Source organism: Sphaeramia orbicularis, chromosome 21 (genome assembly GCF_902148855.1).
Source record: "Sphaeramia orbicularis chromosome 21, fSphaOr1.1, whole genome shotgun sequence".
Taxonomy (NCBI): domain Eukaryota; kingdom Metazoa; phylum Chordata; class Actinopteri; order Kurtiformes; family Apogonidae; genus Sphaeramia; species Sphaeramia orbicularis.
In genome coordinates, this window is record NC_043977.1 from 46,774,592 (window position 1) to 46,787,707 (window position 13,116).

A 13,116-nucleotide genomic window follows, 5' to 3' on the forward strand; every position below is an offset into this window, starting at 1 on the left:
TAGGGCATAAGTGACTTCAGATTTTTTCAGATTGACTAATTTGTCAGTAATGTCGAAGTTGAGTCGACTTGCCGTATGATGATGTCATCACATTGACAGCGGAGGAACAACACAGACACACAGCTGTTCAACAATGAGCAATTTGTACTAACGTTCAACATTAACAACAGTAAAGAGCAGAATAAAAAACCTGCAAGACACAAGCATCAACAGTCCCTCTCAGACATTCTAACCAAACAAAACATAGGCTAACACTTTGAATTTTCTTTTTAAATTTAAGTGAACAGCATAAAGGTGGAAAAGGCTCAGACGGCAGCAGGCAAGACGCACAGCATGTTAGAGAGAAGAGCGCATTGTCTTCATGAAATAAATGAACAGAATAATCCAAACACACTGGCTGTCCACATTATTATTCAGTATTGGTCGTGCTTACATGGTTCACAGAACATTACTTAGACAATAGTTTTTCTTGATCGCAGTCAGTTTAATAATCCTACCCTGAGTTGTCTTCTTCCTTCAGTCTTGGCCTTGTGCTAAGTGATGCATGGGTGTTTTTTTTTTTTTTTCAACCCACTTTGTGGAATAATTTGACCCGCCCTACAAATAAAGTGACATTTTTTGGACCCACACCAACCTGATGCGGTTCCACTGATCCACACATCACTACCTTGCACTCCATTTTTTCACATAGAAAGATCAGAGTATCGACATGCGCTGAATGAAGGCTCGCGTGCTGTCGGGTGATGGAAGGGAGAGAGAGGGTAACACATGACTAGTCGACTTCTGCAAAGTAACATCAACTTGTGTCACAGACATCAGCGCGTCAACAAACCAACTTTTCAGTTAATGCCCTACTGTGAGGTGTTCAAAAACACTAAGTAAATGACAGTGTTTGCCAAAAATGAACATTGAACATTCAAAAATACAGAAATACATAACATGGCATGCCGGTTATTGCACAAATGACTGATCAATATTTTGTAGAAATGTCCTGTGTCCCACAGGTAGTTACGAAACGAACCCCATTATCCCCGAAATAGTGTGTACTAAAGCAATGTAATGTTTTGGTTTGGTTTTTTTATTTATTTATTTATTTAGATACTCTGAGCTGTAGTCAGGATATGATTGTTGGTTGGGTAGATGATGTTTTGGTTAATGTGACCAAAACTGCAATTTTAATAAACCAATCTGTATTTATCTGTAAATCTGACTGATTTGTACAGTAACAAATCATAGAATACCACACCAAGACAATTTCCTCGGCAGCCTGAAGGTTGTTAATAAATCTGCAGTTCTTTGTCAGAGTAGTGCCATATTGATATTTGTTGGGATTTTAACCTCATGAAAAATCAGATGAAAATGATACCAGTTACAAAATAACAACATACATCTCATAGAACTCCAGATTTCTTGGACTCATTGCTCCCAAAATGGCTTTTAAACATTTTCTAGTATTACGTTTCATATTCATTTTGCATGTGAGTTCCAGTTCAGAAGCTGCTTTGTCTCTATAATTACTACATGATGTGACTGTTTCCAGGATGAGCTGAATTAAAAACAAAGTAGCATTGATCACATGAATGGCTTTGCACTGTCATCATTAGTACAAACAACTCACCATCTGCCTCTGCTTACTAACACATTTGGGCTGTCGTTTGTCTGCACTGAACGGAAATAACGTGATCTCCTGTGGAAGTGTCATCCAGTGGTTGAGTCGAGGATGTCAGGCTCTGCAGTTATTGGCTCAGCAGTTTTTGATCTGAGACCAGTGATGTGACGGATTGAGAGTCTGCAAATGAATTATCATCATCTCCGGTCTATATACTCTGACCTCCCACTTCATAGTCATAATGTGTAAAACAGGGACCATATTCTGCCCAATTTGACCTCAAGCGGGTTGGACCAGTAAGACAATAACATAATAACCTATAAATAATGACGACTCCAAGTTTTAGTGCAAAAAATTTACATTAAATTAAGAAAATATTTACATTTACAAGCTATCCAAACAAAAAAGAAAGAAAAAAAAGAAATTTCTGAAGAAAATTAAGTGCAATTTTAACAATATCATACCTAAACTTATCATTTATACATGTCTTTATGGATCGGATCTAGAAAGGTACAAAACATTTAGTAACAGGCAGAATATTTTTTAAAATTGTTTAGGGATGCACCCAGGGCCAGATTAACACTTCATTGTACCCTGGGCAACAATATTCAAGGGCCCCATCATCACAACCCCAGGATCCCTATAATCTGGCAAAATACAGAATAAGTTCCAGGAATATATGTAAATATACCCCATACTTCAATATCTAACTATCATCAAAGGCATTTTGATGTACAAATGTGTAAATGCTCGTAGAACTACAAGTGCACCACTATAGCTCTTTTCAAGGCCACTCACTTGCATATGATGATATGAAAACAAAACACATTAGCATCAGTATAATCTAAAATTGATCCACTACATTAGAAAGAGAGGGAAATGTCCTCCATTTTCACAAAAAATAAATAAGAAACCATTTCCAAAGTATCCAGTATTTATTTAAGAACACTTTTTGCCAACACAAATGTATTGAATCGTCAGAAAAAGCCCACAGACAAAACACAAACATAATCTGATAGAATCAGATATGAATTTTAAATAGAAATCCCTTGTCACCTCAGAATTCAACAAGAAAGTTAAAGTAAGTGCAATGTAAACATCTTGAAATCTGCTTTCTGTCAACAATAAACATATCTCAACATCTTCATGGAGCCACTACAAGGAAAAAAATAAATATAATGCAGTATAATCTGCTAAAATAAACATTTTGGTCCCAGTTTAACTTTTAAACAGAAAACACATCACAATTCAAGGCATGTCAAGGCAAGGGTTAAACATTTTAATACTAAATACTACATATACTAAATACTATAAACATCTGGAAAACCGTCAATTTTTCTCAAAGAAATACTTATCTGATCAATACAAAATTTGTATTCTAAATGATGGGGAAGTGCATGTTTAGGTATGTTCTTTAAATTTTCAGCTTTTTTAATGTCCCTCTCCTTTTTTAATTTTCGTTTGGCGCTCCCACTTAGCTGCTTCTCCATGTTTGCAATGTTTTGATTCGCATACGAATCTGTTGCGTAGTCCTTGACATCTCACATCCCGCTCAGTGCACGCACGTTGATTTGCGTCACCGCTGATTCGCTTTTTGGAGTGACCAATGAGGAGAGGGTCTCAGCTCACGGTCACAGACAGCAGGAGCAGGGTTTCTGTGCAGTGCAATGGCTCAGGGCAGCGGACAGTTTCATTTATAAGCAAAAGATAACCAGATATTTTCGTTACGCCCGAGCTACCCAGGGCCCTTCAGAGGTCGCGGGCCCCTGGGCAATTGCCCAGTTGCCCATATGGTTAATCCGGGCTTGGATGCACCAGTACCACTTTTTTCCAGACCGAGTACAAGTACTTACATTTGAGTACTTGCCGATACCGAGTACCAATACAAGTACTTAATAATCCCATTCCAGCTCTTCGTTCCTTTTGTAAATGTGCTTTATTGTCGTTGTCATTAGTCTGACTGTAACAAGGTGCTGCTACTGACATTTAATGTGTTGGAATGAGCATTTCTCAATTAATCCACCAGGGGGCACCGCTCTTAATTAACTATACTGGACAAATACCACTAAGAAGAGTAAAGTTTTTTGAGAAGAAGAAGAAGAAAGTCAGTAATAACAAACATGGAGACGACAGAGGCAACACTAATGTGGATACTAATATTGTAGCATTTTCTCTAGTAAGGTTTATAAGCATAGCTTCAGCAGATAGGGAAAAGATAAATGAGTGATAAGTTTTGTTTTCACTTCCGCTGGCGCCGGTCCGCACCGCTCCATACCCCTGGCTCAGCCCTGGGTAGTTGTAATAAATCTGTCAGTAGTTTTTCTCTAACTCACACAGTTGCTCTTTGAACAGATCCTCTACCTCCACAGTTCCCGCTGGTATTCTCTGTCTGGGTACGCATCCACCAGCACTTGGAAAATGGATGGAATCCCAGAGGACGGATAGAACGCTGCGTCTGTATCTGTCTGTGTCTTTAACGTTACTTGCAGTCAGTGTTACTTTTATCACCATCATTTATTTTGAAAAATCTCCACACTCTTCGCATTCCCACACATTATTCCACTGCCACATACCTGCTGCACTGAACTGTGAATGTCACACGGCCGTAAGTGGTATCGGTGCATTTGTATCGGCTATCTTTTACGAGTATGAATACGAGTACACACACTGTGTATCGGAGCTGATGCCCAATACTGGTATCAGATCAGTGTATCCCTAAAATTGAACTTAATTTTCTTCAGGCTTTTCAGGTTGTTCATATTTGTTCAGGTATTTACATTTTATTGATGGAGAATAGTTTGTAAATGTTAATATTTTCATAATTTAATGTTATTTTTTTGCACTAAAACAAAGGGAAGGATGTGGAGTTGTCATTATTTATAAACATAATGTTATATTATTTTTTTCACATTAAACCAAGAAGAAAATTTGGAGTCATTATTTATAGGTTACTATGCTATTATTTTACTTTAGATTATATTGCTTTGAATGTGGGACCTGAACTAAAAGGAATTCAACATCCTAGACTGTTAACATCTTCAGTGTAATTTTTGTACTTTGTACATTCATCCCACGGCTGTAATGGAACCTTTGGTGGGCCTGTTTTGGCCCACGGGCCACATGTTTGGCAGCCCTGGTGTAAACAATTACAACAGGGTCCCATACACCAGAGTTATTATAGAGGTTATGTTATGTCATGTCATGTCATGTCATGTCATGTTATGTTATGTTATGTTATAAAAATCTTCTTTTGTTTTTATTTATATTTAGTCTTTCAGTTTGGTGTTTGATATCAATTTTATAAATTTTATTAAGTTGTTTTAGTTAAATTTTTTGGAAAAAGTTAGAATTCAGGTATTATGAGGAAAACCATGACTTACATAAATAGGTAAAATGTGGCTGAAAGAAAAATGTCTGACATCAAATATTTATAAAAAAGTTTATCCTCACCTATTGTGCAAAACTATTCTTGTACGAAATGAAGATGATTTTACCTGCAGCTCTATTTCTTTTTAGTCTGTGGTTCATTGTCTTTGTATTTTTTTATATTTTTGTTTTTATAAACAGCTGGTTTCATTAGTATTACCTCTGCCGAAGAGGTTTTTACATATTTTTGTCTGTTAGCAGTTTATTGTCCACATTCCCATTTGGTAACATGTTAACATGGCTCACTGCAAATTTCTAACAAGGCCGCAAAATTCCCCACAACGTACCCCACCAGTAAATTCCAGATTTAATTGACTCCACCAAGGAACAGCGGAGGTTATGTTTTCATCGGGGTTTGTCTGTTTGTTTGTTTGTCTGTTAGGTAGATAACTCAAAAAGTTATGGATGGATTTTGATGAAATTTTCAGGAAATGTTGATACTGGCACAAGGAACAAATGATTACATTTTGGTGGTGATTGGGCGGGAGGCTGATCTGCCTTGGCGGAGGTCTCTGCTCTTAGAGTGCTTTTCTAGTTTTAGATTGTGGCAGACAATTATCTCGAGATACCTCGGTTAAAATCTAAAAGAAATTGAAAGAAATCTGTGAACAAAATGATGAAATATAGTCATTCTTACAGAAATCATCTGCTGGGATCATGAACTTTGACTTTTAAAGATGAAACTTTTAAAGGTATTAGTTCTTGACACTACACAAGTACATCTTGAATAAGAATCAAATATGATGGCTTTTTAACTGGGTTTTCTTTCTGCCGCATGTTGACAAATTATCGGAGTTTTCCTGAGCTTGACCTCTCAGCCAAAATGTAATCCTCTGTAGTCACTGCTGTCAAAAAAAAAAAAAAACAGTAGGATTTTGTCAAAAATTGTGAAATATGCTGACAAACACTGGTAAAAACATAACCTTCATGCTCGATTAAATAATTAAAAATTCCCTGCCTCTGGTCTTTTACATGTGAATATTTTCTCATTTCTATGACAGTAAAATGAATGTGTTTGGGTTGCAGATCAAAGTAGACATTTGAGGACATCATCTGATTGACATTTTTCACCATTTTTGTGACATTCTAGGCATTCACAGATTAATTGATAACTGAAAGAATCATTAGTTGCAGCCCTAGTGAGGTGCAGTTTATCTGACTGAACCTGACTTTGTTATTACCTCCACCAAGGAGGTTATGTTTTCATGTCTTTCTGTTTGTTTGTCTGTTACCTCCGCCATTCCTTGGTAGAGGTAACAAACAAATGTTTTCATGTGTTCATTACCTCCACCAATGAACGACGGAGGTTGTGTTTTCATCGGGGTTTGTCTGTCTGTCTGTCTGTGTCTGTCTGTTTGTTTGTTTGTCTGTTAGCAAGATAACTCAAAAAGTTATTGACGGATTTGGATGAAATTTTCAAGAAATGTTGATACTGGCACAAGGAACAAATGATTATATTTTGGTGGTGATTGGGGGGAGGGGCTGCACTCTCCAAGTGCTTTTCCAGTTTTGGTATTTTAATCGCTTGGTGTCTTGATTTGTAATAGGATACAGTAAGTCAGTCCATAGTTGTGATATTGTTTAAAACATGTACCACCATATCCTCAGCTTCCCCCTCCGTTTCTCTTTCATCTTCACTTTCTTTACTCCACCACTGCGCTCGTTGCTCACTTACACTCACACACCCATGTCTTAATCTAAGTGTGTGTCTCTAAAACGCTTACCGAGACACAAACACACCCATGTCCTCAAAGTGAAGCATGTACCGAGTAATCAGACATGACTAGACCCTCGTGGTAAACATGACAGACTTATGTCAGCTCCTTTACAGTTTTCGTACTCACAGCAAATCATCACACCGCTTGACAGATCAGGGTGAAACAGCAACACACCAGAGACTTATAGACACACACACACACACACTTATTCAACATGATGGCACTGAGGAAGGAACATTACACCATTAATGGTCTTTGCACAGGTCCATACATACTGGATATATGCAGGATATATATAATAGATACAGAGAAAATCATGTTGTTTGTCTGATTCATATATCTGTTTTATTTTGTACTTATAGGACACGGCAGGCCACTGCTTTTGGATTTCAGCCTTATGAATATAGAAATGTCAAGGAGGGTATTTTAAAGCACTTTGGACTTTCATTTATAGTATTTAAATTTTAGTCACCATGCATAATGCATTGATTTTTTACTTAGTGACAAAGTTGAGGTTGCAGGATCACACCACAACAGTTTTAACACAATGATGTAAAAGTTATCATACAGTTACCATCAGGGTGCGATTTGTTTGGGGGGGGGGGGGGGGGGTTAACCCACCCTGGTTTTTAGATCCCTACTTCTGCTCAGTGAGTTTCATCCTCAGGGGGGACAGCCAACCAACTGATTTAACAGGCAGGTTGTGACAGTTTTCTTACACCTATATCCTACATTACTGGCGCTAATGTTCACCTGAACCGAACTGTTGGTAGTCTCAGAATTCACGAATGCCCCCATGCACTGGAGCGCCGTAAAGGGGGGTAAACGTGACAAATTTATGGGGCCCAACATTTGTGTGTCCAGTGGATACAGGTTAGAAGTTGTGAAAATTTCATGTAAGATCTCCCACCCCCACATATAAAACTGCTGTCAGCCCCCCCCCCCCCCCCCCCCCCCCCGTTTTTTTTTTCTTTTTTTGACAAATCACACCGTGGTTATCATGACCTATACATTTACTCATCTCAGGCTGTGTTTCCTAAACTTTATGTCATGGCCCAAATCAGAATACTTTATTAATCCCAGAGGGAGATTATTGTGTTTTATAGTTGCTCCGTTCAAGTATAATAAAAAGTGGCAGGAAATAAATTATCAATACAGCAAAAAACAAAGATATGTATACATATAAAATTGAGAATGTCACCATATACCCTCTGGATCTTTCTATAGCAGACTTCTGATTATATAATACAGGCTGATGTCACAATGGGGTTAGTTGTGCATTTTTAACTGCATGGTCAAAATGCTACTGTTATATTTTCAGTGTACTTTGGTGATTTTGTTGTAAATCTGCCCAAGTGTAAACAGTACCTGTCACATTTATTTGACCAACATTTCTTCTAACCCTGTGCTGACCCTGCTCTAAATTGTGATTTTCGTCCTGTAGGGTGTGGCCACTGTAAAAAGATGAAGCCTGAGTACGATGAAGCTGCTGAAATACTGAATAAAGGCGCTGACGTAAGTATCATGACCTTCGCTTGAGTCTACAGACTTGTGTGTTTTGTTCATTTATGCATGCCTCACACTCTGCAGAACACACAGATCTGTACGGGTGTAGCAGCGCCTCATTAATGAATCATAATAATCCGTCCTCTTGGCCTGAGGACCGTTGGCCGGCGTGGCTGACACTCTGGTCGGCCCGTTGTGCAGCTCAGCTCTCGATGTGTTTCTGATTAGCCGGGTGTGTTCCTTACCTCTCCTTCTCTCCGTTCTGTCCTCTGTGGTAATCCAACACTCTCCAGCCAGGGGCAGGGCCTATAAAACTCCAGCCTGGTGACTGTGGCAATTATCTCATCCCTGAGTGTACCCCCCTCCCCCACCCCCCACCCCGGCCCAAGGCTTGGACCTTCTCCTTGTGGCTTCCTGCCCAGTACTAGAGGTCAATGGGAGAAGCCTGGCCATTATCTAATATGGATGGACTGGAGCCTCTCTCACCCTGAGCCCTGAACACCCAGCATGCCATTTATTTTTCTCATCCTTGTTTCTCTGCTAGTTTTACTAAGGATGTTCTTTTTAGCTCACCAGCTGATAGGCCATGAGCTGATGTGAAGGTACTGTGTCCAGCGGCATCTTTGGTAGCAATTTCTTCAAGTATTTTCTCTGATGAAACTACTGGTTGGGTTCATTTCAAATTTTATATGTAGCTTCATTGGGACACCATCTACAAAGTCTGTTCACAGTTTTGGGAAATGTACATTTTTGAATTTTTAACAAATTTTTTGAAAAATTAAAAATTTGCCTTTACTTATAATGGTCTGATAGGAAGTCATATACAAACTTTCATTTTGGGTCCATGACCATGAAGGTCATGGACTCAAGGTCACCAATGTCTACATTTCAAAAATCTTTTTTTTAAACCACTGGTTGGATTCATTTCGGTTGTGGGTGTGAAATTATGGACTGGACTTGATGATGAATTAAGGTGTTCACTTCTTTGACAAAGTTTAAAAAATGTCTTAAGTATTAAAATCGTTCAGGAATATTAAGTTGAGATGCTAGATATGTTTTTGTTGATTTTTTTTGTTATAATGAGAATGATCGATGCTATACACATTTAATTTAATGTAAGCAGTGTATTAGGTGAAAAGGAAAGGCAAAAAAATAAGCTTTTGCTTCTAGCCTATTCCTTTTTTCATTTTTAGTTTATTATAATTATTGTACTAAGTGCAATGATTAATGTACAAACCAAATTAAACAATTCATTCATTCAGTGTTTTTATGTACCGTCCTTGTGACAATGTCACAGTTTTGAAAAAGTTAGATTCTTGAATTTTTGACAAATTTTTGAAACATTTAAAATGTGCTTTTACTTATAATGGGCCATATTTAAATGGCTGGAATGGCATGGAGATTGTTACAGGTATAAATATAGTTACTGCTGAGCACTGATAGGAAGTCATATACAGACTTTCATTTAATTAGTTGAGTTCTCCTCCAGTGAAAGTATCACCCACTTCTATTTGAAGATTGATCTCCTGCATCAAGACCACGGGACTAACATAGAGACAGAACCTGACAACCTCGCAAATTCAAGTTGTTATTGATTCTTGATAGAACATGTTGTAAGATACAGGGACATTGGTCTTATTTTTGTATATAGACAAAATTGTTGAACTTGCATTGAACTAAAGATTAAAACAGATGTTTTTTAATGACAGAATCCTTACTGTTTCCCCACAGAGTCCAGGTGTACTAGCAGCAGTTGACGCCACAGTGCACAAAGTGGTTGGGGATCGCTTCAAGATCTCAGGCTTCCCCACTGTTAAGTATTTTAAGAAAGGCGAGGAGAAGTACACGCTGCCACACCTCCGAAGCAAAGACAAGATCATCGAGTTTATGCACAAGTGAGTCCTATTGGATTATTCCTCTACATTGGTCAAAGAACTAATTCAAGGCAGACTCATACAAACTGAAGCAATGAACTTTTTAGGTAGCAATTAGCTTTCCTTTACCCCGTCCAAAGCAAACTGGCTACAGTGATGCATTGATCAGCACCAAGATGTTTTTTTAACCTTATAACAAATTGATCTTAGAGTTACTGTGAAAGGTAATGGAGCAGGCTGACACAGTCCAGCTGTGGTAATTACATGCTCCATAAAGCTAACGTCTGAAACCAGCAGTCAAATAACATCATTTAATATGTGGCTGCATTGTACTTATTTAGTGTTTTCTATGATTCAATGAGGATTTTATATGACTAGTATTAATACCTTACTATTTTTCTTGTCCTGGAAAAGGTCACTTTATACATTATTATTAGTTATTCTCTCATTTCCAACCTTTTACTCTTTACAGTACAGGAAGCTTCATCCTCTTGGTGCACATACAGTAATAAATAATAGTTTCTCTTTGTCTCCAGTCCCCAGGCCCCCCCTCCGCCAGAGCAGTCTTGGGAAGACAAACCTTCCAGTGTCAGCCATCTTGGATCAGAAGATTTCCGAGAGGCATTGAAGAAGAAGAAACATGCTCTGGTCATGTTCTATGCCCCCTGTGAGTGCCACAGTTCTGCTAAGTCCATACACTTCCTGTGTTTACATGGTTTGTTTGTGTACATAAATACTGTATGTAGTAGGGTGTTTTTTCTTAGTTTCCACCATCTGCTTGTTTACCATCTGCTTGGGTGTTTTGACCAAAATGTTGAGTGTGTGATCACAGCCCTACTCTTGTTAGAGTGTGATCATGTCCTGGGTTTAAACCAGTACACATACGTAAGATGGAGCTTTCTGCCAAGTCTCCGACACTATATAAACCCCACCTAAGCCATAGGGAGAATGAGGAATGATTCAGATGACTAGAATAGATCTGAGCAGTTGGACAAAACAAACAAATCCTGCTCTCACCTTATGTATTTCATAATTCTCATGGTTTTAGGTAAACAACTCTGGCACAGTCCCCCAGCTGCAATCCTTTACAATGAGGTCACACAAAGAAGTGCATTAGTCTGTGTTGTTGTGGTTCTCCTGGAATAAAATGAATAAACAACATATACCTAAAACCAAGTTCAGTGTTTCCAAAACAGGGTATTTGTAACATTTGTCATATAATCCATATACATTTGTAAATGTAATGTACAGTATGAGTGCCTTGAGTGTAATAGTTTGTTAAAAAATGATAAATACTTAGGTGTAAATTAATGTAATATTAAATAAGTATCATACATGATAAAATATTTAGCTGCATTGGTAATTTAAGAAGTCACAAGTCAGTTAAGGAACAACAAACAACAAGATAAAATACAGTAAAAAGTTAGCTAACTATAAATTAAATAGTTAATGGTAAGTTAAGGTCAGCAAAATAGTTAGATATATGTATGAATTGGTAAAAAGTAAGCTAGAGTAAACAACATGTATGAATTAACTGATAAAAAAATAAGCTACAGCAAATAATAAAATTGCTAATGTAAATGTATTATGAAATAGGGGGCTAAAACACATGATTAAATTATTAGCTAAATATATGAATTTAAAGCTGGCAAATATTAGGTCACGATAAAGTCACAATCAAAATTAGCCAAAATTTACAATAACTGGGGTAGCTACATGTAATAAACAACCAAAATTGTAGGCTATGTTTATGACTGTGGTAATAATTAGCATAATCTATAAATAAACAGCTGAAATCGATGGCTATACTAAATAAAAATCAGATATTTAAATTTATGAATAAACCACGTACCAGTCTTTGATAAATGGTCAAACTACTGTTGGTCAGAGTTGAATCATAAAAATTTAAAAATATTATTATTATTTGGCCTGTAAAGGTACACATACCGAACCGAACCGTTTCAGTATGCACCTGTTCGGTTCACAGCTGTACCGAAACGGCACAGTATGTTGAGAAAAAGAAAAAGGGACGAAAGACGTCGTTCGATGCGGAACTTTAAATCCGTGCAAGTTCCCCACAGACATATTGAAGGAGTGCACATTGACCCAAAATACAAAATAGCAGCTGCCATAAGGTTAAAAAAACCCAACAAATATGATGTCAACCTGGAAGGAAGAGACTGAAGACCCTCTGTCATCATTACGGTCCCGGTCGGGATCACATCAGGTCCCGGTGAAAGACAACAACGAGGAAAGAGATGTTAATAAGACGGATGTTGTTTGCCGCCTATGAACTACGGTAGTTCTCAAACACTTACACCAGCTCTGTCTGTCTGTCTGTCTGTCTGTCTGTCTCACACACACACAAGCTGTGTAATAGAGGAATAGATACCCGGAGTTGGACATTGAAAGTATGTAAAGTTTCACTTTCGTTTCTCGCCAGCGTTAGTTACGTTAGTTATGGACCACCACCACCCTCCACCCCCCCACCCCCTGGCTCCGACCAAAAAAAAAAAAACTTCCCCCTCTGTGTTTTTGACAAATCACACCCTGCACACTCAGACACAAATACATAAGGTGGCCTAAACAGTTTGTTCTGTGCTAAAATAAATAATTTGGTTAATATTGTTGTCAATGTTGCTCTTCAGTTTGTTAAAAGAGAATACTAGTTTGCCCTCTTGTTAATGTTGCACTTGATGTGGAATTTTTTTGTTATTTTAATGCAGAATGTGAACTGACAGAACTGGGATTAGATTTTGTTGTTTGCTCAAAACTACCTTTCAGGGAAAAGTGCAATGCTAATGTTTAAAATACATTTAATAATATTGTATTTATTTCTTTTCTATTTGATTTATAGCAGCAGAATTATATTATTCCTTTTTTTCTATATTCTATTGTCTCCAAAAATTGGGCTGGAAAATGTTCCAAAATTCATAAATGCATTAAAGACATTTTGAGGGGTTTTCTTTCTTTCCATACCGAA

At 37.7% G+C, this 13,116-nt stretch overlaps 1 protein-coding gene across 1 annotated transcript in view; it reads left to right on the forward strand.

Moving 5' to 3' along the window:
* pdia5 (protein disulfide isomerase family A, member 5) overlaps positions 1-13,116 on the forward strand; it is a 183,710-nt gene that overhangs the window by 124,674 nt on the left and 45,920 nt on the right. Inside the window, exons 12-14 of the mRNA XM_030125714.1 lie at positions 8,198-8,268; positions 9,991-10,154; positions 10,670-10,800. Of these exons, the coding sequence (XP_029981574.1) occupies positions 8,198-8,268; positions 9,991-10,154; positions 10,670-10,800 (366 nt within the window). The remainder of the gene's footprint in view (positions 1-8,197; positions 8,269-9,990; positions 10,155-10,669; positions 10,801-13,116) is intronic.